This window comes from Chelonia mydas, chromosome 14 (assembly GCF_015237465.2).
Source record: "Chelonia mydas isolate rCheMyd1 chromosome 14, rCheMyd1.pri.v2, whole genome shotgun sequence".
NCBI lineage: Eukaryota > Metazoa > Chordata > Testudines > Cheloniidae > Chelonia > Chelonia mydas.
Genome location: NC_051254.2, coordinates 36,413,498 through 36,438,564, shown reverse-complemented (window position 1 = coordinate 36,438,564; position 25,067 = coordinate 36,413,498). Strand labels below are relative to the sequence as shown.

General features: G+C 57.2%; 3 protein-coding genes across 3 annotated transcripts in view; 1 reads left to right on the top strand and 2 right to left on the bottom strand.

Annotated features, from left to right (window-relative positions):
* LOC102936186 (butyrophilin-like protein 2) overlaps positions 1-25,067 on the top strand; it is a 1,677,894-nt gene that overhangs the window by 1,296,586 nt on the left and 356,241 nt on the right.
* The window catches only part of LOC114020220 (butyrophilin subfamily 1 member A1), a 1,361,724-nt gene that overhangs the window by 1,204,661 nt on the left and 131,996 nt on the right, over positions 1-25,067 (bottom strand).
* LOC122461321 (E3 ubiquitin-protein ligase TRIM39-like) lies at positions 717-25,062 on the bottom strand. The gene is made up of 6 exons (XM_037914825.2): positions 24,646-25,062; positions 22,915-23,010; positions 19,214-19,444; positions 18,699-18,721; positions 18,496-18,599; positions 717-1,819 (listed from the first exon to the last, which is right to left on the bottom strand). The coding sequence occupies exons 1-6, from the start codon at positions 25,060-25,062 to the stop codon at positions 1,260-1,262; spliced, it is 1,431 nt and encodes a 476-aa protein (XP_037770753.1). The 3' UTR covers positions 717-1,259.

The following is a 25,067-nucleotide window of genomic DNA, read 5'->3' as shown; positions in this document are numbered from 1 at the left end:
AGAAAAATAACCAAAAAAATGAGATTGTAGAAGACGTTTTCGTATTCCGCAGGGGTAGGCAACCTATGGCACGTGTGCCAAAGGCGGCACGCGAGCTGATTTTCAGTGGCACTCACACTGCCCAGGTCCTGGCCAGCGGTCTGGGGGGCTCTGCATTTTAAATTAATCGTAAATGAAGCTTCTTAAACATTTTAAAAACCTTATTTACTTTACATACAACAATAGTTTAGTTATATATTATTGACTTATAAAAAGAGACCTCCTAAAAACATTAAAATGTATGACTGGCACGCAAAACCTTACATTAGAGTGACTAAATTAAGACTCGACACACCACTTCTGAAAGGTTGCCAACCCCTGGTATCTAAGAATACAGCATTTGAGTTTGGGGACCATGTTTTGTGAGAAAAAGAAAGGAAGGGTCATATCTTGATTACCGATTATATGCAGCTAGAAAGTGAATTAATGCTGACAGAACTTCAAAGAATATTATATAATCTTGTATGAGTGAATTTAAATATATTGCTTCATTAATTCTGTCATTTTTAAGCTATTAATTTTCAAAGGTGTAGTGCAGGAGGTGGGTGTATGTGCCCTGCCTTCCAGAGAGAACCAGTCAAGACAATAAAGAGAGGAGAGGGAGAGAGAGAGCAGCTGCACATGTGTGTAGTTGTGATGTTTATGACACACGTACATTGTAACTGAACAACCCCGTCTGACAATTTAATAGTTTATTTAGTTAAGACAAATATTCTGGATTTCTTGAAATTCCACAGTTGAAATACAAATGATGTTATTGAGAAAAGTTAAACTTCAACATAGATTTGAGGGAAGAATCAAAAATAAATGTAAATAATTCCATTTCTAAAAATATGTTTAGATGCTTGTTTCATAAATACTGTTGAAATGTAAATTGAAATATTCTTGTATTTACACCTTGTTACAATAATATTTTCTAAATTAGAATAATCTTTTTTATTTCATATTTTACCTTGAGAGTTCACATGGGTAGAAAATTCTGGCAGGAGTGAACGACCCCATCCCCCACCATCTGCTACCCCTGGGGCAGGGGACGGGGCAAGGTGAGGGCTGGGGGTTGCCAGGTGTCCGGTTTTCGACTGGACCCTGCAGTGGAAAAGGGAAACTGGCAGCGTCCGGGCAGCACAAAAACTCCAGTAGCTGCAGTAACCGGCCTCCACCACATGGGGGCGAGAGGAGCAGCAGCGCTGGGGGGGCCGGTCTGTGCCGCGGGGTCACTGTCAGGGACCGAGATTCCCCCCGGCCGGAGCCGGGACCGGGCAGATGATCAGGGGAGCCACGTTTTCACCCCCAGCGTTGAGACCGGGACAGAAATAAGGGCGGAGCGTCCCGGAGAAGGTGTCAGTGAACGTGAAGAGATGGGACCCGTCAGTCACATTGTAAAACGAGACCTCGCCCGCCTCATAGTCCAGGAAAATCCCCACCCGGCCGGGCCGGACGCTCACGGGGAGGGGGGTCGGGCAGGAGGTGAGGGCCTCGTATCCCCCGTCCCTCAGCCGCACGGCCCAGTATCCATTCCCAGGTGATGCTGTGACCTCCCCCTTCCTGCTCACAGATTCCCGACAAACCCCCAGGTCCCATCTCGTCTTGTCTCCCACCCCCACCTCCCAGTAACGCCTCCCGCCCGCGAACCCCTCAGCGCCCAGGACACAGACACAAGGATCAAATCTCTCAGGCTTGTCGGGCAGATCCTGGCGTCTGTCTCCGAGTCTCACACGTTTCCGATCCTCAGACAGGACGAGGTTGGGATGAGCCGTGTCTGGATCCAGAGTCACGTCCACTGGGGAGAGAGTCACAGAGTCAGGGCCGGGGGCAGGGGCTGGTCACTGGGATCGAAGGGAAATTAACCTGCGTCCCCGTTAATCACCGGGGGGGGGTTGTTGCCTGAGGGGAGTCAGGGCCCCTCTGCCTGTGAGGAGACGATGGGGGGAAAGGGCAGGAGGAGCGGGGGAGGGGTGGGGAGGTGTCAGTGGGGGCGGGGGAGGGGAGAGGCTGATGCTGGGAGAGGAAAGGGGAGGGGCAGGTGAGAGGAGTAGAGGGGGGAGGGGTAGGCACAAGGGCAATGAGGGGACAAGGGAAGGGGCAGGCACCATAAGAACAGAGGGGGGTGAAGGACAGGATCCTGGGGGCTGCAGGGGGTGGGGGGAGAGGTGGGCTCCATGGGAGAAGAAGGGGATGGACCCCAGAGGGCTGCGGTGGGCAAGGGAAGGGGCGGGCACCACAGGGCAGATGGGTGTGAGGGAATGGGGGAGCTTCAATGGGGCAGGGGAAATCAAGGGGAGGGTGAGCTGCAGGGGGGTGAGTTGATGAGCAGTGGGGAGGTGCAACCATGGGGGGTAGCGAATGGGCAGGCACTGGTGCCGGGGGGCAGAATGGGGGGTGAAAGAGCAGGTGAGCAGAAAGGGGGCAGAGAGAGGGGTGTGGAGAAGGGCAGGTCCTAGGGGGGCAGAGGAGTATGAAGGGAGATGTGGGCACCAGGTGGGCAGAGGGAGGATGAAGGGAGGGGTGGGACTCAGAGATTAGGAGAGGGGGAGGGGAGGGGTGGGGCAGTGCTGAGGTGAGGGGAAGGGCGGAGACCAGGGGTCTAAAGGGGGTCGAGAGAAGGGACTTGCACCAGGCGGGCAGAGGGGGCAAAGGAAATGGCAGGCACCAGGGAGGCAGATGGGGCAAGGGTAGAGCTGGGACTTGGGGCAGAGGAGGAGCTGGCACCAGGGGATGAGAGGGGTGGTGAGGGGTGCAAGTGTCATGGAGGCAGAGGGCGAGGGGAGGGGAAGAGTGAGAAATAAAGAGAAGATGGCATGGATGATGGTGGCAGAGGGGCGAGAGGAGAGTGAGGTCAGTGGGGCAGAGGGTGGTGAGGGGGTAGGCATCAGGGAGGAAGGGGACAAGGGGAGGGTCAGGTGTTTGGGGCGGCAGGGGGAAGGGGTCAGCACCAGAAGGGTGCGGGGGGTAAGGGAAAGGGTAAGTGCCAGGGGGATTGAGGGGGTTGAGCAGAAGGGCAGACACAGGGAGGGTAGAGGAGGGGAGGGACAAGCACCAGGGGGCAGAGAGGGGCGAGGAGAGAGGCAGGGGCAGGTGGGTAGAGGGAGGTGTTAGAAGACGGCATTGGGGAGAGGCAGGTGCCAGGGGGGTGAGGGAAGGGGTGCGTGCCAGGGGTGAGAGAGGGTGGGGAGAGAGGCAGGTGCCAGGAGGGCTGAGGGGAGTAAGAAGGACAGAAGCCAGGACAGCAGAAGAGGGTGAGGGGTGGGACGGCCATCAGGGGGCAGAGGGGGTAGAGGGGAGGGGCAGGCACCAGGGACGCAGATGGGAGTGAGGGAAGGGGTGGGAGACATGGCAGCAGAGGAGGGAAAGGGGAGAGGTGGATGCCAGGACATAGAGAGGGTGTGAAGTGATGGGTGGGCTCCAGGGTGCAGAGGATGTTTGGGGGAGAGGGGAAGGTGCCAGGAGGGCAGGGGGGGAAGGGAGGGGGGTTTCCGGTGGGGCAGAGGTGGGTGGAAGGCAGGGGCACATGGCAGGGAGGCAAAGTCGGGGGAAGAGGGGTCTAGGGAAGCAGAAAGTGGGTGGGAAGAAGGGGAGGGACGAGGAGGAGGGGTCAGAATAGACACAGGGTCCAGGTGGGCACAGGGGTGAGAAAAGGGTAAGGGAGGGGCAGGAGCCAGAGGGGTGAGGGAGAGGTAGGCCCCAGGGAATCTCTCTTGCTTTGGGGTCATGTGTGGTTGGTTTCTCGCTAAGAGCAGGTTGGTGCTGGCCCCACACACACTGGGGGTGCAGCCCTGCCCCAGGGGGCGCAGCTGGGACTCCCCATGCTGGCAGGCCCCACGGGCACCACCTTCCAGTCAGGCAAACCCCACAGCCAGCCCCTCCCCTCTCCTGGCCCAGCCTGTCCGCCATGGGGCAGTGGTCTGGGTTGGGCTCAAGCGGGCGGCAGTGCAGTGGAGGATTCTGGGGGGGGTGTAAATGTGTACTAATAGGCTGTTGCTAATGAGGCCAGGGCAGTGGGGAGGGGAGGGGGCATTTCCCCACTTCCTGCCCCCTCCCTCTGGGGGAAGCTGCACCAGGCACCAATCCCAGTTCACATCTGCACAGCAAGTCTGCCCTGGGGGTTTGCACCGGTGCAAGGAAACCCAGGCAGACATGGCCTGAGACACTGGTGTGCCAGGGGCCGTAACCCCTCCTGTCACGGGAGTTATAGATCAATAATTACAGGGTGACTGGAGCAGGGGGGCTGGACTCCGGGTCTCCCAGGTCTGGGCCCGACACACTGGGCTGCAGAATCAGTCTTGCTCCCAAGCTCTGGCCCAGTGCCCAGGGCAGTGTTTAGACACAGGGGGACGTCATCAGACCCCCAGTGCCCAGCAGCTCAAGCCCTCATGGCGTCCCACGGGGGGATTGAACAGGGGGCTCCCCGCTGAGGGCCCAGCCACTGGGCTAAAGGCTGGAAGGGAAGCGGCGGCACCTTTCTGTTCATTGAAACTCGTCAGCAAACTTGACATGGATTCGCGAATAATTTCTGTCGATCCGAAATATAATTTTGCAGCAAATAAACTATTTGTCCAAAACATTTCACCCAGCTTCACTGTAAACCTGTCTGAGCAACTTAGGAGCCCAAATCCCAGTGACTGGCAGTGAGTGACTCTCAACATCCCCAGAAACGCAAAGTTACGGGCAGGTCAGACACAGGACATCAGCTATGAAACACTCCAGAGCTGCTATTTAATTTGCCCTGGGTAAAAAAATTCCCCCTGAGCCCCTGATCTCGCCCCCAAAATCAGGCTGAAAATGGAGACCCCCACAAATCAGCCTGAACTCCTCCCAGAGCGATTGTCCCATGGACGATGCTGGCAGAACAGACCCTCTGCAGCTGCACCTGGGCATCTCCCAGAGCAGATAATGGTCACAGAGACCGTCCCAGAGCCCCAGGGGCTCCGGTGTCTCCATCTAACGACTGTGCCAGCCACCCCCCTCGCTCTCATTAACCAGCCCTGGATCAGACGCGCTGGGAACTTTCAGACCCAGACTCTGGACACACTCTGGGTTCATGGACACAGCCCGCGGCAGCGAGTCTCCGAACGGGGTGGACAGATTCAGGCTTGTGGGGCTCCCTCTTCGGCACTAAAAATAGCCGCCTAGACGTTCACACTCAGGCTGGAGCTCAGGCTCTGAAGCCCAGCGTGGAGCCAGGTCTGCCCCTCACAGCGCAAGCGAGGAGATTGTCTGTGTCCACGTCCCCTTCACCCCATTCCTGGGACAAGGAACAGCAGCCCCAGGGCTCCTCCCTTCACCCCCAGGTCAGGGGAGCGAGACCCCTTGGCCTTTTGGGCAGTGGGGCCTCCCAGCACCGATTCCTGGGTCAGTGAGAAAGTGTCTCCACCTGGAGAGCTCTGTGCACCCAGCAAATAGACAGATGTGCCCGTGGATCAGGATCCGGGATGGTCCCCTCCCCAGGAGTGATGGAAACTCCCTAAAAGTAGAGGGGCCACCGGTGCCTGAACCATGGCCCCGCCCTCCCGTGTGGGTCCTTCTCCTGGAGCTCCTGCCCCCTCACCACCCCTTCTCCCCGAACCCCTGCCCTCACACATCTCCTTCTCCCCAAGCCACGGCCCTCACACTGCCCCTTCTCAAGACCCCACCCCCACACCGCCCCTTCTCCCCAACACTCCACCCCCACACCGCCTCTTCCCCCCCAACACCCTGTCCCCCATCGCTCGCCCTTACAGCTGGTAGAAAGTGGGAGACCCGGCCCTCCTATCAGTAAAAGTGATGGGGCCATGGGCTCCTGGCCCCTCTCTTCCAGTGCCATTTATTTCCCCCCTCAACCCCGGGAGGAGCGGGGGCATTGGGGCAGTGTCAGTATGTTCAGTGCTGGGGGTACAAGTGGGGTTTACACCCCTCCCACTGGAGCTCTGGGTATCGAGGGTACGAGGATGTCACAGCGGCCATGTGAGCCCCGCACTGTCCTGCCAACGTGGCTCAGCCCTGACACCTGCTGGAGCCTCTCCCTGGGGAGGAACCGTCCCTGCGGCCCCTTCAGGCCTTGGCCTCCCTGCGGAGGTGGCCGGTCAGGCTGCCGTTGACGAGAATTACGACATGAGCTCCTGTTAGCTGGGAGCCGGACTCTGAGCCTGGGCTGAGATCAGTGACTGGGGAGTGAAAGGCCCCAGCTGCCCTCTGCCCCCCTGAGCCAGCCCAGCGCCCCCAGCCATTCAGTGCAATAACAGCGATGCTCACACCTGGTGACACCCCCAGTGCCGGCAGCGGGCAGGGCGAGGGCCTGTCCAAGGAGCAATGGGTGCAAGCTGCAGCAAGGGAGACTGAGGCTGGAGATGAGGAAACACTTTTGAAGTCTCAGGGCAGTGAAGCTCTGGACCTGGTCCAAGGGAGGCTGCGGGATCCCCGTCACTGGAGGTTTGTAAGAACAGATTGGACAAACCCCTGCCAGAGATGGTCTAGGCCCTGCCCCAGCACCAGTGGCTGGGCTAGGTGACCTCTCCAGGTCCCTTCCAGCCCTGCATTGCTACGAGTCTAGGTTACAGCTGTTCCTGGGGCGTGGTGTGTGGCACGTGGCAGAGTTAACAGTGTTAGTGACCATAGCAGCTCAGCGTCCCTGCCAGGGGCCTGGGTTGGCATGTGGCTGCCTGTACCCAGCTCAGCAGGGTGGGGAGGATGAGGAGTGGGGCAGATTCCAGGACCTTGGTGGGGAGGGAATGGGCAGGCACCAGGGGGACGGAGCGATGCAGGAGCCTGGGGGCAGAGGGTCTGGCTAGGGCAGGGACAGTCACGAGTGGGTGGAGGAGGGTAAGAGGAGGGGCAGGTGCCAGGGGGCTACGGGGTGAGGGTGAGCAGAGGAGCATGTGCCAGGGGAGAAAATGGGATGATGGGAGGGGCAGGCACTGAGTGGGGCTAAGGGGGAAGGGGAGGGACACCAGGATACCGGGAGGAAGCACGAGCAGGAGCACGCGAGAGGGCAGGGTTCCTGCCTCATACTGAGAAAGAGGGACAATCAGGAAATTATCTCAAGTGCCTATACACAAATGCACGAAGCCTGGGAAACAAGCAGGGAGAACTGGAAGTCCTGGCAAAGTCAAGGAATTATGATGTGACTGGAATAACAGAGACTTGGTGGGATAACTCACATGACTGGAGTACTGTCATGGATGGATATAAAGTGTTCAGGAAGGACAGGCAGGGCAGAAAAGGCGGGGGAGTTGCACTGTATGTTAGGGAGCAGTATGACTGCTCAGAGCTCCGGTATGAAACTGCAGAAAAACCTGAGAGTCTCTGGATGAAGTTTAGAAGCGTGAGCAACAAGGGTGATGTCGTGGTGGGAATCTGCTATAGACCACCGGACCAGGGGGATGAGGTGGACGAGGCTTTCTTCCGGCAACTCACAGAAGTTACTAGATCGCAGGCCCTGGTTCTCATGGGAGACTTCAATCACCCTGATATCTGCTGGGAGAGCAATACAGCAGTGCACAGACAATCCAGGAAGTTTTTGAAAAGTGTAGGGGACAATTTCCTGGTGCAAGTGCTGGAGGAACCAACTAGGGGCCGAGCTCTTCTTGACCTGCTGCTCACAAACCGGGACGAGTTAGTAGAGGAAGCAAAAGTGGATGGGAACCTGGGAGGCAGTGACCATGAGATGGTCGAGTTCAGGATCCTGACACAGGGAAGAAAGGAGAGCAGCAGAAAACGGACCCTGGACTTCAGAAAAGCAGACTTTGACTCCCTCAGGGAACTGATGGGCAGGATCCCCTGGGAGAATAACATGAGGGGGAAAGGAGTCCAGGAGAGCTGGCTGTATTTAAAGAATCCTTACTGAGGTTACAGGGACAAACCATCCCGATGTGTAGAAAGAATAGTAAATATGGCAGGTGACCAGCTTGGCTTCACAGTGAAATCCTTGCTGATCTTAAACACAAAAAAGAAGCTTACAAGAAGTGGAAGATTGGACAAATAACCAGGGAAGAGTATAAAAATATGGGCATGCAGGAGTGAAATCAGGAAGGCCAAATCACACCTGGAGTTGCAGCTAGCAAGAGATGTTAAGAGTAACAAGAAGGGGTTCTTCAGGTATGTTAGCAACAAGAAGAAAGTCAAGGAAAGTGTGGGCCCCTTACTGAATGAGGGAGGCAACCTAGTGACAGAGGATGTGCAAAAAGCTAATGTACTCAATGCTTTTTTTGCCTCTGTCTTCACGAACAAGGTCAGCTCCCAGACTGCGGCACTGGGCAGCACAGCATGGGGAGGAGGTGACCAGCCCTCTGTGGAGAAAGAAGTGGTTCGGGACTATTTAGAAAAGCTGGACGAGCACAAGTCCATGGGGCCGGATGCGCTGCATCCGAGAGTGCAAAAGGAGTTGGCAGATGTGATTGCAGAGCCATTGGCCATTATCTTTGCAAACTCATGGTGATCGCGGGAAGTACCGGACAACTGGAAAAAGGCTTTTGTAGTGCCCATCTTTAAAAAAGGGAAGAAGGAGGATCCTGGGAACTACAGGCCAGTCAGCCTCACCTCAGTCCCTGGAAAAATCATGGAGCAGGTCCTCAAGGAACTGATTCTGAAGCTCTTAGAGGAGAGGAAAGTGATCAGGAACAGTCAGCATGGATTCACCAAGGGCAAGTCATGCCTGACTAATCTAATTGCCTTCTATGACGAGATAACTGGCTCTGTGGATAAAGGGAAAGCAGTGGACATGTTGTTCCTTGACTTTAGCAAAGCTTTTGACACGGTCTCCCACAGTATTCTTGCCAGCAAGTTAAAGAAGTATGAGCTGGATGAATGGACTATAAGGTGGGTAGAAAGTTGGCTAGATTGTCGGGCTCAACGGGTAGCGATCAAAGGCTCCATGTCTAGTTGGCAGCCGGTATCAAGCGGAGTGCCCCAGGGGTCAGTCCTCGGGCCGGTTTTGTTCAATATCTTCATAAATGATCTGGAGGATGGTGTGGACTGCACCCTCAGCACGTTTGCAGATGACACTAAACTGGGAGGAGAGGTAGATACCCTGGAGGGTAGGGATAGGATACAGAGGGCCCTAGACAAATTAGAGGATTGGGCCAAAAGAAATCTGATGAGGTTCAACAAGGACAAGTGCGGAGTCCTGCACTTAGGACGGAAGAATCCCATGCACCGCTACAGACTAGGGACCGAATGGCTCGGCAGCAGTTCTGCAGAAAAGGACCTAGGGGTTACAGTGGACGAGAAGCTGGATATGAGTCAACAGTGTGCCCTTGTTGCCAAGAAGGCCAATGGCATTTTGGGATGTATAAGTAGGGGCATTGCCAGCAGATTGAGGGATGTGATCGTTCCCCTCTATTCGACATTGGTGAGGCCTCATCTGGAGTAGTGTGTCCAGTTTGGGGCCCCACCCTACAAGAAGGATGTGGAAAAATTGGAAAGAGTCCAGCGGAGGGCAACAAAAATGATTAGGGGACTGGAACACATGACTTATGAGGAGAGGCTGAGGGAACTGGGATTGTTTAGTCTGCGGAAGAGAAGAATGAGGGGGGATTTGATAGCTGCTTTCAACTACCGGAAAGGGGGTTCCAAGGAGGATGGACCTAGACTGTTCTCAGTGGTAGCTGATGACAGAACAAGGAGTAATGGTCTCAAGTTGCAGTGGGGGAGGTTTAGGTTGGATATTAGGAAAAACTTTTCCACTAGGAGGGTGGTGAAACACTGGAATGCGTTACCTAGGGAGGTGGTGGAATCTCCTTCTTTAGAAGTTTTTAAGGTCAGGCTTGACAAAGCCCTGGCTGGGATGATTTAGTTGGGGATTGGTCCTGCTTTGAGCAGGGGGTTGGACTGGATGACCTCCTGAGGTCCCTTCCAACCCTGATATTCTGTGATTCTATGAGGGACATGCATCAGGGCCGTAGAGTGTGAGTGAGGGGCAGGACTGGTGCCAAGGGAAAGAGAAAGATGAGGGGAGGGGTGGGCACCAGAGGTCCAAAGGGTGGGATACAGAAGGGGCGGGCAGCACTGGCGGATGGGGGGAGGGGAAGGGGCTTGCACCAGGGGACACAAGGCGTGAACAGAGGGGCAGGCGCTAGGAAGGGAGAGGGGGAGTAAAAGGAGGGGCTGGCACCAGAGAAAAAGGAGGGGGTGGGAGAAGGCGCAGGTGGCAAGGGGAGAAAGAGGGGTGAGGGGTAGGACAGGTTTCAGAGGGACATGCAGGGGCAAGTGGTGGGGTAGACCCCAGGGGGCAACAGTGGAGCTAGGGAAAGGGCAGTCATAAAGGGGGAGAGGGGCATGAGGAGTGCGTGACAGGAAGACAGAGGTGGGAGGAGGGAAGGGGTAGTCACCAGGACTGATGGGGAGATGAGCAGAGGGGTAGATACAAGGAATGGAGAGAGGAGAGGGGCGGGCACTGAGGGGCAGAAAGTGGGGTGTGGAGAAGGGCACGCCCTATGGGCAGAGGGGTGTGGAGATGTGGGCATGAGGGGGGAAGAGAGAGGGGGAGGGGAGGGGTGGGGTGGGACCCAGAGGTTAGGAGATGGGGAGGGGAGGGGCAGATACCAGGGGGCCCAAAGGCGGGCAAGGGAAGGGGTTTGCACCAGGCAGGTAGAGGGGGCAAAGGAAGGGGCCGGCACCATGGAGGCAGATGGGGGCAATGGTAGAGATGGGCCTCAGGGGGGCAGAGGAGGAGTGAACAGAGGGGCTGGCACCAGGGGACTAGAGGGGGGTGAGGGGTGCAGGTTTTAGAGAGGCAGAGAGTGAGGGAAGGTGGCAGGGGAGGGGGTGCAAGGGAAGGGGCAGGCAACAGGGGGTGGAGGCGAGGGAAGTGGCTTGTACTGAGGGGAGAAGTGGGGGCCAGGGCGGGAGAAGGAGGGGCAGGAACCGGGGGCAGAGTGGGGGAGAGACAAATGCTGGGGGGTTGGGGGACAGTGGTGGGGCATGGGATGGGGAAGGCACCAGGGGCAAATGGGCGGGACAGTGAGGGAAAGTGTGATCGTCAGTGGGTAGGAGGGCAAGGGAAGGGGTGGATGCCGGGAGACTAGAGGAGGGGTGAAAGCTGGGGGGCACAGGAGGGTGAGCAGATGGGCAGGCAGCAATGGGACAGTGGGAGGGGCAGGCGCCAGGGGGACAGTGGTGAGGCATGGAATGGGGCAGGCACCAGGGACAAGAGGCAGTATTGGGGGCAGAGGGGGGCAAGGGAAGAGGTGGGCGCCAGAGGGGCAGGGGGAGGGGCAGGTGCCGGGGAACAGAAGGGGGTAAAGGAAGGGGGCAGACAAAAAGGAGGGAACGGGGTAGGGAGGAGTGGGTGCCAGGAGAGGGGGGGTGAAAGGAGGGGTGGTCACGAGAAAGGCAGGGGGTGGGGCAAGTAAATGGGTGATGGGGGAAGAGGGGCGTGAGGAGAGTGGAGTCAGGGGGCAGAGGGAGTGAGTGGGGTGGGCATCAGGGAGGAAGGGGGCAAGAGGAGGGGCAGGTACCGGGGGGCAGGGTGAATGAGGGAAGGGGTCGGCACCAGGAGGGTGCAGGGGGGTCAGGAAAAGGGCAGGTGCCAGGGGGATTGAGGGGGTTGAGCAGAAGGGCAGACACAGGGAGGGCAGAGGAGGGAGGGATAGGCACCAGGAGGTAGAGAGGGGGGCGATGGGAGGGGTGTGCACGAGGGGCCAGAGAGGGGTGAGGAGAGAGGCAGGGCAGGTGGGTAGAGAGAGGTGTTAGGAGAGGGGATCGAGGAGGGGCAGGAGCCAGAAGGTGAGAGTGGGGCTAGAGGAGGGGTGGGCACAGGGGGACTAGGGAAGGGAAGGGTGCCAGGGGTCAGAGAGGGTGGGGAGAGGGTCGGGTAACAGTCGCGGCTGAGGGGGGTGGGAAGGGCAGGAGCCAAGACAGCAGAGGAGGGTGATGGGTGGGGGGGCATGAAAGGGCAGGGGGGGCGAAGGGTGGGGAAGGAGACATGGCAGGAGAGGGGGAAAGGGGAGAGGTTCATTCCAGGAGGTAGCAGGGGGGTGAAGTGATCGGTGGGCTCCACGGTGCAAAGGATGTTTCGGGGAGAGGGGCAGGTGACAGGACGGCAGGGGGAGAACGGAGGGGTGAGTTCCAGGGGGGCAGAGGTGGGTGGAGGGCAGGGGCAGATGCCAGGGAGACAAAGGTGGGGAAAGGGGCAGGGTCCCAGGGGGAGAAGCAGGAGTTTGGGGTGAGGGTGAGGGGACAGGATAGAGGCGGGGGTCAGGTGGGCACAGGAATTGAGGGAAGGGTAAGGGAGGGGCAGGTGCCAGGGGGATAGAGGGAGGTGAAGGGGGGCAAGAGGGAAGGTGAAGGGGGCAGGCCCCAGGGAATCTCTGTTGTTCTGGGGCCATGTGTGGCTGGTTTGTTGCTAAGAGCAGGTTGGTGCCATCCCCACACACACTGGGGGTGCAGCCCTGACCCATGGGGCGCAGCTGGGACTCTCCATGTTAGGGCACGGGCAGGGTGTCTGGGCTCGCTGGAAGGGGGCAGGGTAGCGGGAGATAGGACTTGTGGGGTGCTGGGGGGAACAGGGGCCATTGCTAATGAGGCTGGGGCAGCGGGGAGGGGAGGGGGCATTTCCCCACTTGTTGCCCACTCCATCTGGGAGAAGCTGCGCCAGGGGCCAGGCCCAGTTCATACCAGTGCAGTGCATCTGCACTCGGGGTTTGCAGTGGGGCACCGACATGGCTGAGACACTGCTGTGCCAGGGGCCAGAACCCCTCCCCTCACGGGGGTTATTGATCAGTATTTACAGGGTCACTGGACCAGGGGAGCTGGAGTCTGGGCTGCCAGGTGCAGCCCGACCCACTGGGCTGCAGAGTCAGTCTCACTCCCATGCTCTGGCCCAGTGCCCATGGCAGTGTTTAGACACAGGGGGACGTCTTCAGCAGGAGAGATTGTGGGAGCCCCACACCAGACACCCGGAGCCCAGCAGTTCCAGCCCTTTCTGGATTCCCACATTCCAATTCCTGCCCCACATCCCACGGCGGGATTGAACCGGGGGCTCCCCGCTGAGGGCCCAGCTACGGGGCTAAAGGCTGGAAGGGAAGCGGTGCCACCTTTCTCTGTTCATTGAAACTCGTCAGCAAACTCAACATGGATTCGCGAATAGTTTCAGTCGACCCAAAATATAATTTTTCATCAGATAAACTATTTACCCCCCAAATTACACCCAGCTCTATTTCAAACGTGTCCCAGAAACTTAGGAGCCCAAATCCCAGTGACTTGCAGTGAGTGACTGTCAACATCCCCAGAAACACACAGGTACGGCCAGGCCAGGCTCAGGACATCAGCTATGAAACACTCCAGAGCTGCTGTTAAATTTGCCCTTGGTAGAAACATTTCCCCACGGGCTCCCATAGCTCTTTACTGAAGGCTGTGGGGAAAAAGATATGGCCAGTAGTAATTAGTGACACTAGCAAGGAGCTAGTCTGAATGAAAGAGACCTTGGAAGAGACTAGCTGCAGAGTTATGTGAATTCAGGGGACATCTTTACCTGGTAGTCGTGGACTATTTTTCCAGGTAGGTAGAAAGAGTGTACTTGAAAGACATAACAGACCAGAGTGTCATAGAGCAACTGAAGGGCACTTTTGGTCATTTCAGGGTTCCAGAAGAACTTGTGACAGAGCATGGACCATAATTCACTGACGTAGAATTTAATTTATCCAAACAAAATATGATCTTCCTCATATTACGAGAAGCCCATATTACTCACAAGCGAATGGAGAGCCTGCGAGAGCTGCACAGACAGTGAAGAATATCCTTCAGCAGGAAGATCCATTCTTTGCTCTACTGAGTTATAGATCAACACCAATAGCAGCTACTGGATATAGTGCAGCACAACTCCTGATGGGAAGACAACTCCTAGCTACCCTCCCAACTTTGGAAAAGAATCTATCTCCAAAGTTGCCAGACAAGTAGAGAATAGGCAAATCGAATAAAAAGGGAAAAAAAATTTATGAACACTTTTACAACAGACATCACTTAGAAAACTACCAGGGCTAGAACCCGGTGACCATGTTTGTGTCAAACTGGATGGAGAAAAAGAATGGAATATTCCAGGTGTTGTAAAGAAAAAGAATTCTACACCCAGGTTGTATGTGATCAAGACCAAGAGAGGAGAGTTCAACAGAAACTGTCAACATCTACAATTTGTTCCTCAGAAAGAACAATCAACTGAGCAAACTCTGCAGATGATGGATGCAGAACAAGAACATGACTCAAGGATTCCAGACTGACCACAGTCAGTTGTTGGAACTAATGGACAGCCAGATGACCAAGCTGTTACCTGTTCGGGTTGTGTAATTAAAAGACCAGCACCATTCAGAGACACCTAACAGACTGATCTGCACTGAACTTCAAAGACAGTGAGATAATGTAAATATTATAAATGGTCGGAATGTAGAACTTAACGGGGGAGATATAATGGAACGCTAAACTGTATTATGCTGTTCAACCACTAGGTAGCGCTGGGTGTAAAATACCATCTTTAAGCTGACCTCAGACATACTTGGCGGAAAATTCAAGAATTTTGTGATGAACACATCTGGTGTGTATCTGGCTGAGAGGGAAGCTCCGTAGCCAGCCCATATCTGCGACAGGACCATCACACCAATGATGAAAGCCCAGTGTTATTGACTACCTCTGCTATGGCCAAAGAGCTGTTCTGAACTATGACACGCTGAAGACTATGGGGGATTTTACCCCTGACATGAGCTACATAGAAAGTTGGGGAATCAAACTCCTGGTCTCTTCACACTTCGGTGACGAGAAGAAAATTATCGCCAAGGGCCTTGTAGATTTCCTTGTGGCAGCAGGGCAGGAAGTACCCCCCACCCCACCCCAGCTGCGGAACATCACCAAGTATCAGCCCTGGTCAAGCCTACCTTTGAATACAGGTTGGCTCTGGGGGTGAGGGGAAATGTATGAAGATGGCTGGCCCTTTTATGGGAGTTAGGGACCAGACTACCTGTGAAAGGATCCTGGAAGGAAGAATGAGACAACCCAGACCGACCTGGAAGTAATTAAATCCCTATGTGGCTAGTTGGCAGCTAAATAGCTAATGAGCCTGAAAAAGGGTTACCGGGGCTCAGCTGAAGGAATCCTAGGGATAGGAAGCTGCCGAGAAGAGGAGCTCCCAGGAGAGCTCACCAGAGCAAGGAGCCTGGAAGGGGTGCTTCCAGAGCAGTGGTCCCCAAACTGTGGGTCGTGCCCCCCTAGAGGGTGTGGAGGAACATTTGGGGGCATGGCAGAGCATGGACCAGCCCCCATGGGTGGCAGGAAGGGAACGCAAACCGGCCTTACTCTGCCCCCAGCTCCACTCTGGCCCCACCCTAAGCCCCAGCTGAAGCTCCAGCCCCAGCCTCAGCCAGTGACTCCTGGCCCTGCTCCAGGCTGCGACCCCAGCTGCAGCTCCAGCCCAACCGTGGTTCCGCCCCCAGCCAAAGCCCCCAGCTCCTGGCCCCAACTGCAGCCCCAGTTTCAGCTCAGGCTGCACCAGCGGCTTTGCTCCCAGCTGAAGCCTGAGGCTCCCAGCCCCAACAGCGGGTCCACTTACAGACACGGCCCCCAACTCCTAGCCCCAATTGCAGCCCTGTTCCTGGCCCAGCTTCTGACCGCAGCTCCCGGGGTGGGGGCACAAACCAGGTAAGGGAGGGCATGACCAAAAACGTTTGGGAACCACTGCCCTAGACAGAGGAGCTCCCCTAAGGGGGAGGCGCTGCCAGAGATGACAATGACAGCAGCAGCTGGAGGAGGACAGAGCCCTGGAGAGCTGCCCCAGGCTGGAGAAAGTGGACGCAGAGAATAAAGGCACAGTTTGAAATGACCCCAGCTCCGGGAAGGAGGGCTGGAGTCATGTGATTCCACAATTGTGATTCCACAATTCAAGCCCAGCTCTGGGAAGGAGGACTGAGGACTCCTGACTTGAGGACAGTGAGGAGCTTGAGTGAGAGCTGGAGGCTGGAGCAGAGTGAAGGAAAAGATTTTATTTTGGGGTTTACTTGGACTCAGAGTGGACCCCAGGGGGGACTTTTCTCTCAGATCTTTTGGACTGTGAGGCGTAATTTAAGAAGTGCTGAAGAGGGTAAACTGAGGCAAGATGCTTGCCAAGACACCCTGAAATGACTGAGGGTGGTACCTGAGGGGGCCACCCCACGATGAGTCTACAGAACTGGAACCAATTTAACAGAACTGCTGCCCCTTCCCCATGCAGACAGAGCCTCGCTCTCTTTAGTCTGTCTGGGTGGGCCCCTCACCACAGCATCTGACCCCAGCAGAGCCTGCATCACAGAGTGGAAATCTGGAACGAACACAGCACAGGGTTTTGGGCCACCCACCTGGCATCCAGTGTCTCTGTCCCAGCTCCCAGGCTGCTCCCGCTCCCCCACAGCCTCCAGCTCCCCCCATCCTCAGGCTGCCTCTGCCCTGCCCTGTTCCCTGGTGGGTGACCCAGGGTCCAGCATGGAGCCATCAGGGTCACTACAATACTGTCTACCACGCCCAGAAGACAGGCACAGGATGGGCTCAGGGAGCGGCTGGCCCCACAATGGGAACCCCACTCCCCCTCCCCCAGTGTTTGCTGCTGCCCTTGCTGGGCCTTGTCTGCACTCAGACCAGGAGCCCTGTGGGGCTGGCAGCCCCTTGTTCTGTCTCTGCAGTGCCTGGCTCACTCGTGGGCACCATATCAATAACAACACTCACTGCCCAGCCCCGAAAGGGCTGCATGACAGCGCGGGGCCTTCCCCATCGCACACGGGGACACTGGGGCGCAGGGAGCCCTGGTTACTCTGCCCCACACATTCACCCAGCAACTCCCCCGAGCTGCCGGACCCGGGTCCCTGGGGTCAGAGCGCGGGCAGTCGAGTGGCACTGACCGGCCGGGGCTGCTGGGGTGGGTGGCAGGAAAGGGTTAATCCCAGCGCGGTGGCACGTTGCTGCCCGGCCCTGGCTGGTCTCTGCCCTCTGGGTGCAGCACAGGGCGTGTGTCTCTGAGCAGGTCCCTGCCCACTCGCCCGGCCACTTGCCCCAGACACAGAGAACCCAGGTGCCGAGGGAGGAGCAGCCCCAGCAGCGCCGCATTGGCCCTGGCACGGGCTGAGCCTGCGAGCGCAGCACCAGAGGCCGCGGCAGAGGGGGGGGCTCAGCCATTGAGAGCAGCAGGGTCCCCCCCACCACCCGCAGGGGAGGGGTCAGCGCTGGGACAACAGGCCGGGCTGGGCCAGGGGCTGGGAGCTCTGGCAGCCAGCGTGGTGCCAGCACCAAGGGCCCTGCTGGAGACCCTGGGCCTGGCCAGCCGGGAGCAGCCAGCGAGTGACTCAGGGCCTGGGACCCTGCCCAGGACGGGGTTTCCGGGGGGGTGACAGGAGGCTCCCCAGGGGCTGAGGATCCCCTAGAAGGGGCACGGAGGTGACTGGCTCAGGATCCCGACAGGCTCAGGGGCCAGGGCTGTGGAATGGCCCAGAGCCCAGCCGTGTTCAGGGTCCAGTGGGCACAGACTGTGCTGGGCTGGGGGCAGCGAGGGGGGAAGGGAGCAGGGATGTGCGGGCTCCAGCCAGCCACAGAGAGGAAGCTGCTTCCCCCACAGCCTGGGGTTCCTGCTCCCCGGAGCCCTGAGATCCTGGCCCTGCAGCCGGCACCCACTGCGCAGCCTCCATCGGCCGGGACAGACACACCCAGCTTGGCCCCTTCCACTGCCCCCTGCTGGGGGTGGGGGGGAAGAGAGGAGGGCGGGGGTAGGATGAAAGAGCCAGTTCAACTATCACAGACCGAGCTCACTGAACCTTCCCACTCCCCCTCTCCTCGGCCTTAGTTTGTTCTCTGTCCCTCCTCGCCGTCAGGTTTGTGCCTTTCTACCCGGTCTCCGCGCTGGAATTGTGGGGAGGGGTTTGGATGGGGGCAGCTCACGCTCAGACACTGTGACAGGATCACACTCTTGTGTGAGAGTCTCACTCACTGAGCAGGAAACCACTGACCCAACCTCACACTGGGCTGTGCTCAGAGCAGACCAGGGGCCTGTAGGATTCAGTTTGTTACCCAGTAACACACGGCCCAGGTCAGACCGCAGCAGCCAGACCGGCCCCTCCTCCAGTTCAGAAACCTCGGCCAGCCTTGGCTAATGGGGGCTGGGGCAGAGCTGAGTGGTGGCCACACAACGCAGCCCTCACATGTCGCAGGAGAGAGGCACAGACACATCATCCGTTACCAGTCTGTGCAGCTCCCAGCACAATGGGCCCAGTCCAGGCCCCACAGCACCTGGCTCAGGGACACCCATTAACTCAGCCACGGAGGGGTCAGGATGTCACAGTGATGGGGCCTTGTCAGACACCTGGGCAAGTACCAGCAGGTGGCTGTAAGTAGCAGGTAAACTGCCCAGCACTCAGCGCATCAGCCTCCAGCTCTCACACAGCTCCAAGCCTGTCAGCTGGGTGCAAGCGTGTCCTGGGGTCCCAGGCTCTGTCCAGATCCCCAGGCACAATACAGCTGAATGTCCCAGGAGACACCACTCACCTCTGAATCTCTCCAGCGCTTCCCTCATGTCAAGGGAAATTTTATACACGTTCTTCAGGTCAGTAGAAACAGCTTCTGGTTCCTGGAGTTTCACATTCTCACTCCTATGAAGAAAACGTCCCATCATCACTCAGCTGCTCTGTACACTCGTCATCCCAGAACCACCACCAAGAATATAAGAGCAATGAACATAGGAAACGCACCTGCTCAATGTGCTTTTCACATCCTGAAAGGAAAAAGAGAATCAATGTCCTGTATTAACACAATGTGCATAAAACTGTATGAGTCTCACTCTGGGCATCAAACTTTCATCTTGAAAATAGATCAACCCTCCCAGGCTTCACTGTTTTGAACACTTGTTTCATATATATAGGGGAGACAGGAATTTAGCTAAAGGGTTCTCCCTTCTAGGGACACAACCCATCAGTATCTGTGTTTATCGACTGTGTTGGGTCCAATGTTCTGGGGTCAGAGCAGGGATGGGTTCAGCTCAGTATCATTTTGTATTATCCATTTAATCTCCCACGGCCTCACTGGATCTCCATGAGGGGAATTCCCCTCTAACATGAACTGCGATATTTGGGAACTGATGGAGCCCTTAGCCTGATGTTCTGTTTGTCAGTAAAGCACAGAACACATTGACTCTAACTGGTGGAATCCAGACCCATGGAGCTGAGTTATAATTCTGGATGGGTGGAGAATTTTGATGCCATCTCACCTTCAGCAGCTCCGCAACCGGCTGCTGACATTTCTCCTCTATCTCCGTGATCAGCTGCTGCAGAGAGGAGCTTTGCCGGGAGAGTTTGGTGACATTTTCCTGTAGTCTCTGCAGAGTCTCCCTCTCCTCCTGCTCCAGGCTCTGCAGAAGCAGCTGCTCCTCCTCTCTCAGCAGTGTGTGCAGTTTGTTAAATTCACCTGCAATCATCTCTCTCTTATTCTTCACTTTCCCCTTGAGATAGAAAAATAGGAAAGGCACAGAGAAAACGTGAGCCAGATGTTGAGTTACACAGACTGGGCCTCTGTTCATGAAACAGGGGATATTAGATCAGTATCCGTTTGGAAGGGAATTTACTTCACATGGCCAGTTCCGTAGTGGGGTTGTCTCGGGTGCTTTGTAAAGATGCAGTATGTTATTGCAGGTGGCATGGGATGGACAAAGTGGAGTGGGGAGAAACTGAGGGGACAGTAAAGATTTACAGGGGGCTATACAGGGCGTCCGTGGGGGGATTTGGTTGCCAAGTGCTGGGCACTCAGACACCCCAGGGACCCATCACAGCAGGATGTGGGCAATGCTCCTTCTTTGACAACCAGCTCCCAGGGCTGCAATGTTCAGGACCTAGGGCTGGTGCTAATAGTCCTTTGGGTGCCATCCTGGGGCTCACATGGGTGTTGGGCGCCCAGGGCATTGTCAGGGCTGGCTTTGGCCTCACCGAGCCTGGCCGAGTGCCCCATGCCCATGGGCCCAGTGCCCCTGGGATCGCAATCTTTAGGGAGCCCTCCAGGCTCACAGAGTAGCAGGTTGCTGATGCCAGATGTGTCCCCACCTGCTCTCTGAAGGGAGCTGTGGGAACGATGCTGAGCCGGTGCTGATCCTGGCACGGGGAGGGGCTGGCTGCTCTGCACTGGCCTCTCTAGCTCCCCTGCAGCTCAGCCCAGAGCTGCTGGGTGACCCTGGGGTGAGCCTGCCCTCCAGTGTGACTTGGGCCACAGTGATGTTGGGAAAAGTCCCTCTTACTCTCCCTGAGATGCCAAAAGGGCCAGGGGCTTCAGCAGCTTCCCCAGCCCTTGTCTCCTGCCCCCAGAGCCCTCCTCCCTGAAACCCAAGTATGTGCGCCCCCAGCCCTTCCCCCCACCAGCCTGTGCCCTGTGCTGACCCCCCTCCCCTTCCCTGTGCAGGGCTCTAACCCGTCTGTCTGTCCGGCTCACCTGTGTGGTGGGGGCGGGCCGTGCTCAGTGTCTGAAGAGGCAGCTGCTTGAGCGCTGTAACATCCACCTCGTACCTCTGCCCCGGCTGACCTGAGCCCCCAGCGCAGCCCTCCAGCACCCCTGGGCCCATCTGCCAATGGGCTTTGGACACCAACCCATCCCCCAGACCAACCCCCACCCCGCCCTTGGGAGTGCTGCAGCCACAGGGCACTCAGACAACTCGGGTACAGCCCTGACAAGCCCCAACTCCCTCAGGAGCCCCTGTGGGCACCTGCCCGAGGCTTTGTGCATGTGGCCTGGACCCTGCAAAGGGCCGTGGGCTGCAGCCTCCTTCCCCTCCCGCCCCCTGGGAGCTGTTGAGTTACAGCTAATTCGAGTGGTGTAGCGTTACCGTATCCCCTAACATCTCCCCCCATCAGACATGGACAACGCATCCTTCATGGGGGCCTGTCACCTCCCGGGCCCTGCTCCCGCCCATGGGGATACTCCCCACCTGGCTCAGGCCCATGACGGCCCCTCTCAGTGGGTGACTGGCCGCCCCTGCTGGGCCTCATCTCACAGTCGCTGGGGCTGCAGTTACTCTGCACCGAGTGACACTGATCATTGGGCCGTGACCTCTGGTGCTGTAGGACGTAACTCGCTCTCACTGGGCGATAATCAAGGGTTTCAGAACCACCCCAGTGACTGTCCCAAGGTGCAGCTGTCTCCACGGTGCCAGCTGGGATCTTTGCCGGACACATTCAACATGGCTGTTAATTGTTATGCACCTAAATCCCTCTTGTCTGAGGAACTGAGCACCAACTGCTTCCGGTGCGGGGAGTGGGAGCTGCTGCGGTTCTGTCCTCTGGAAACGAGCCCACTTCCGCCGGGCTCTAAATACGGCTTCAGATGCAGAACCAGAGGCACCCAGCTCTGAGCATTTCAGCTCTTGTAAATGGCCATTTTTATCTGACTAGTGGGACACCTGCTTCTCCTCTCCTCCCTGCTGCTGGCGTCTTCCTCACACCCCCCACGCTCTCTGCAGGGATTTCACTGGAAAAGGCAGGTGAACCGGAACAGACATTTTGTCCCATGGGTTCATCACCTGGCTCTAGATGAGCACAGGTAAAGTCACAGTAACAGTAGCAGGTGCCTGGGATGAAGTGGCGACGTGATGGCAAGAGAGGCTGCGAGGTGGCCGAGCGCTGCCTGGCTCTGCTCACTCAGGGGGTGTCCACACTGCAATGAAGGTCTGACAGCACCATGTGTAGACACACCCCAGCTAGCTTTGATCGAGCGAGCTCGGGCACTAGTAGCTATGAAGCCGCAGCACCATGGGCTGTTCACGCCCACCCAGACCCCTGGGTATCTCTCAGGGACCAGCCTGCAGCTAGCTGCTGGAGCCATGTGGATGCACCCTGGAGGCAGATTTTCCATAGAGCTCCACACCCACCACTGGGTTTGATGCTCAGAAGAGCTCAGCTCCCAGCGTGCCCCCAGCCCAGCCAGCTGAGTGAATCTGAACCTCACCCATGGGGGCAAATCATCCTCCCAGCTCCAGTGTCTGGCCCAGGCACTGGGCAGATTCATTGCAGGGACTGTGGGAGCAGGGTGAGAAGGAACAATCTGTTTCCTCCAGGCTGCAGAGAAGCTGCAGAGCTTTGTCATGGAGGCCACTGAAAACCGATGGCTGGAGCAGCCGACACACCCTCCCCATCTGCAGGAGGGAAACAGGATCCATGGAATAGTGAAAACACTGCACCCAGTATGGAGAATTTGCCCCATCAGAGATCTCAGGGGTGAGTCTGCACCACTGTACAAGGGCCAGGAACTGCCCCTCCTCCTCCGCCTACAGGAGCTGCTGCGCTGAGATCCCCACCAGAGACACAGCCTGATGCTGCCAGCACCCTGGATGGCAGGTACCACAGGCCAGGGGAGGCTGAGCCTCCCCAGACAGGATGCCGCGCCCCTCCCTTTGGAGGCAGGCTGCAGACCTGCCGCCTTTGGAGTGCTGCCTGAGCTCCGCCTGGAGTCCTCGCTCCCGCTCTTCCCCCGAACCCCGCAGCACCCACCGCTTGCAGCCATCAGCTGTGTGGGGGGCTCCGCCACTTGCTCCTCTCTGCCCCTCCCCTGTCACACGCCCTTAAGGCAGGAGGGGGCAGAAAGGAGCAAGTGGCAGGCGAGGGGGCCTTGGGGGAGGGGGTGGGAGAGAGGAGAGAGCTGGAATGGTGAGCGGGGAGCCACTGGGGAGTGGAGTGTGGGCCAGGCCTCGGGGAGAGGAGGCCAAATGGGAGTGGGCAGGGTGATGATCTGGGCGGCGGGGAGGTTCCGGCACTCATGCCCGGCCTCCCCAAATGCCAGAGGCATGAGCCCCCCATGGCCAGCACCAAGTCTGTGCAACGGAGCAAACAACCAGAGCAGGTTCATAACGTCATCCTGGAGCTTTTCGGTCCCAGCATTCCTGGGAACGCTGCAGGGGAAAGGGCTCAGGGAGGAATAAACCCGGACACCCACCTGCCACTCTGTGGTTTTCTTCTTTTCTTTAGACATCAGAGCCAGGGCCTCTTCCAGCTCCTTCCTCAGAGGGCCCAGGGCTCCCTGGAGTTTCACCTGCAGGGGCATCGTGTGCGAGAAACAGCCATTACTCTGCCTGTCCGATGGGTGGACAGTACTATCCATATTGGCATTTCATACATAAACAGTAAAATACCCTGGAAGGAGACTCGGCTCTGCCAGCCCCAAAGGTCTCATGGGAGCGGAAATGCCAGTCTCAGACTGGGGGCTCTGCTTTGTGCAGACACTCAGGACTTCTCAAGTCCTGTGTTTTAGCTAAAGTTTCCCATCCCTGAGCACAGGCCACAGGGAAAAAGCTGGGAAGGTTCTGAACGATCTCTCCTGCCAGTGAGAGTGAAGAAGTTGGGACAGCACCTCGCTCCACTGTACCCCAGACCCAGGCCAGGAACAAGACCCCACTGTGCTCTCGCATGTCCAGGCTCCCATGTGGCCTCCCTCAGGCAGCAGCTGAGCACCTGAGCCAGTGCAGTCCCGTTAACTGAACAAGGTGAAGCTGTGATGAGGCTGGAGTCAGGGAGGAACAGGGAACACACTCGGTCTGGGGGAATGGGCCACCCATAATTATAACTGCTCCAGACCATAGGAGCCGACTCTGTGGGTGCTCCGGGGCTGGACCACCCACGGAGAAAAATTGGTGGGTGCAGGCAGCTCTCCACCCCCCGCCCAGCTCACCTCCGACTCCACCTCTGCCTCCTTCGCAAGTGTGCCTGCTTTTCCACCCCCAACTCCCAGCAGCGCGAAACAGCTGTTTGTCACAACTGGGAGGGAGGGGGGAAGGAGGGGGAATGCAGCACACTCAGGGGAGGAGGCGGGGCTGGGATTTGGGGAAGGGGTCCAATAGCGGCAGGGATGGGGTGGAGTTGGGGCGGGGCCAGGGGACGCGAGCACCCACCAGCGCTGGAGAAAGTTGGCACCTATGCTCAGAGCTGCAATAACCCAGGGCTCTCTTCCCTTTTGACAGCAGGTGATTCATTCACACACCAGAGCAACGTGCTCCTGCCCTGTCAGCCCCGCTCTGTGCCACACCCCAGCAGCCCCCCAGAGTCCCCTCCTGAGCCCCTGCCAGAGATCTCCCCATTTCACTCTCTCTCTTTTCTCTGAGCCCTTGAGTTTTCTCCTCCTCTCTGCCCAAGGGCCCAGGGCTGCTGCTGCTGCTCAGAGATCCTGGGGCTGCTTGGCTGACACCCCTACAGTGCTGCTGCAGGGAAGCAGTGAGGGAGGGAGCCAGCAGGGGGCGGTGAGAGACATGGGGTGGAAAAGCAGCCTTTGCATCCAGCAAAACAGCTTCATAAATGAGCAGAGATCAGAAGGGAGGGCGGGGAAGAAGAGGGCCAAGTGTGGCTTGATTCTTTGAAGCTCCACCCACAAAATAAGCTCCGCCCATGTGAATCACCAAAAGGAGACACCATGATCTGTTCATAGTCCCCTTCTTTCAGCAGTGGAAGCTGGGTCTGAAAAGCATTCAGAATCTCAGAGAAAAGTTTCCCACAGCAGATCTCTTTTAAGACTTGATATTCTGATTCTGTGGCCACACTGCCAGATCATTTTTTTTATAGCATCTCCCGTACAGTGACGGCTTTACAGAGCTGAGTGACAGGCAATTTTCAGTGAAATCAGCCTGTAATTAAAATCCAAAGTTATTACCCATTAAACTTGACAGCAATTCCCTACCTTGTACTCCTGGGCAGCCTCTTCTATGGGAACCACCCTGTGAGCTCTGTGAGCCCGGGACAGATGGCAAACCACACAGACAGAAGTTTGATCCTCTTCACAAAACAGTTTCAGAGTCTCCTGGTGTTCCCCACACACCCTCTCTCCTCCTGCCCCCTTCGCTGCCTGTAAACTCAGCTGCTTGGCGATTTCTAGGACATTTGCCAGCTGCCTGTTGGGCCTGAGGTTTCCCTGTTGCACAGTTTCTCTGCACTGAGGGCAGGAGGCGGCTGTGTCGGGTCCCTCCCAGCACTGGGCGATGCAGGCTCGGCAGAAATTGTGCCCACAGTCTATAATCACTGGGTCCTTAAAATACTCCAGACAGATGGGGCATGTAGCTTCCTCCTGGAGACTTTCCACAGGGTTGTCGGTGGCCATGGCTC

What these genes read in the sequence shown, in the direction of transcription:
- LOC122461321 (XM_037914825.2), bottom strand. Translation starts at nt 25,062, where the DNA reads ATGGCCACCGACAACCCTGTGGAAAGTCTCCAGGAGGAAGCTACATGC. An exon ending in CGGTTGCGGAGCTGCTGAAG is followed by an intron (nt 18,722 to 19,213) that starts GTGAGATGGCAT and finishes TTTTCCTTTCAG; the next exon opens with GATGTGAAAAGCACATTGAG. An exon ending in AGCGCTGGAGAGATTCAGAG is followed by an intron (nt 1,820 to 18,495) that starts GTGAGTGGTGTC and finishes CTCTCTCCCCAG; the next exon opens with TGGACGTGACTCTGGATCCA.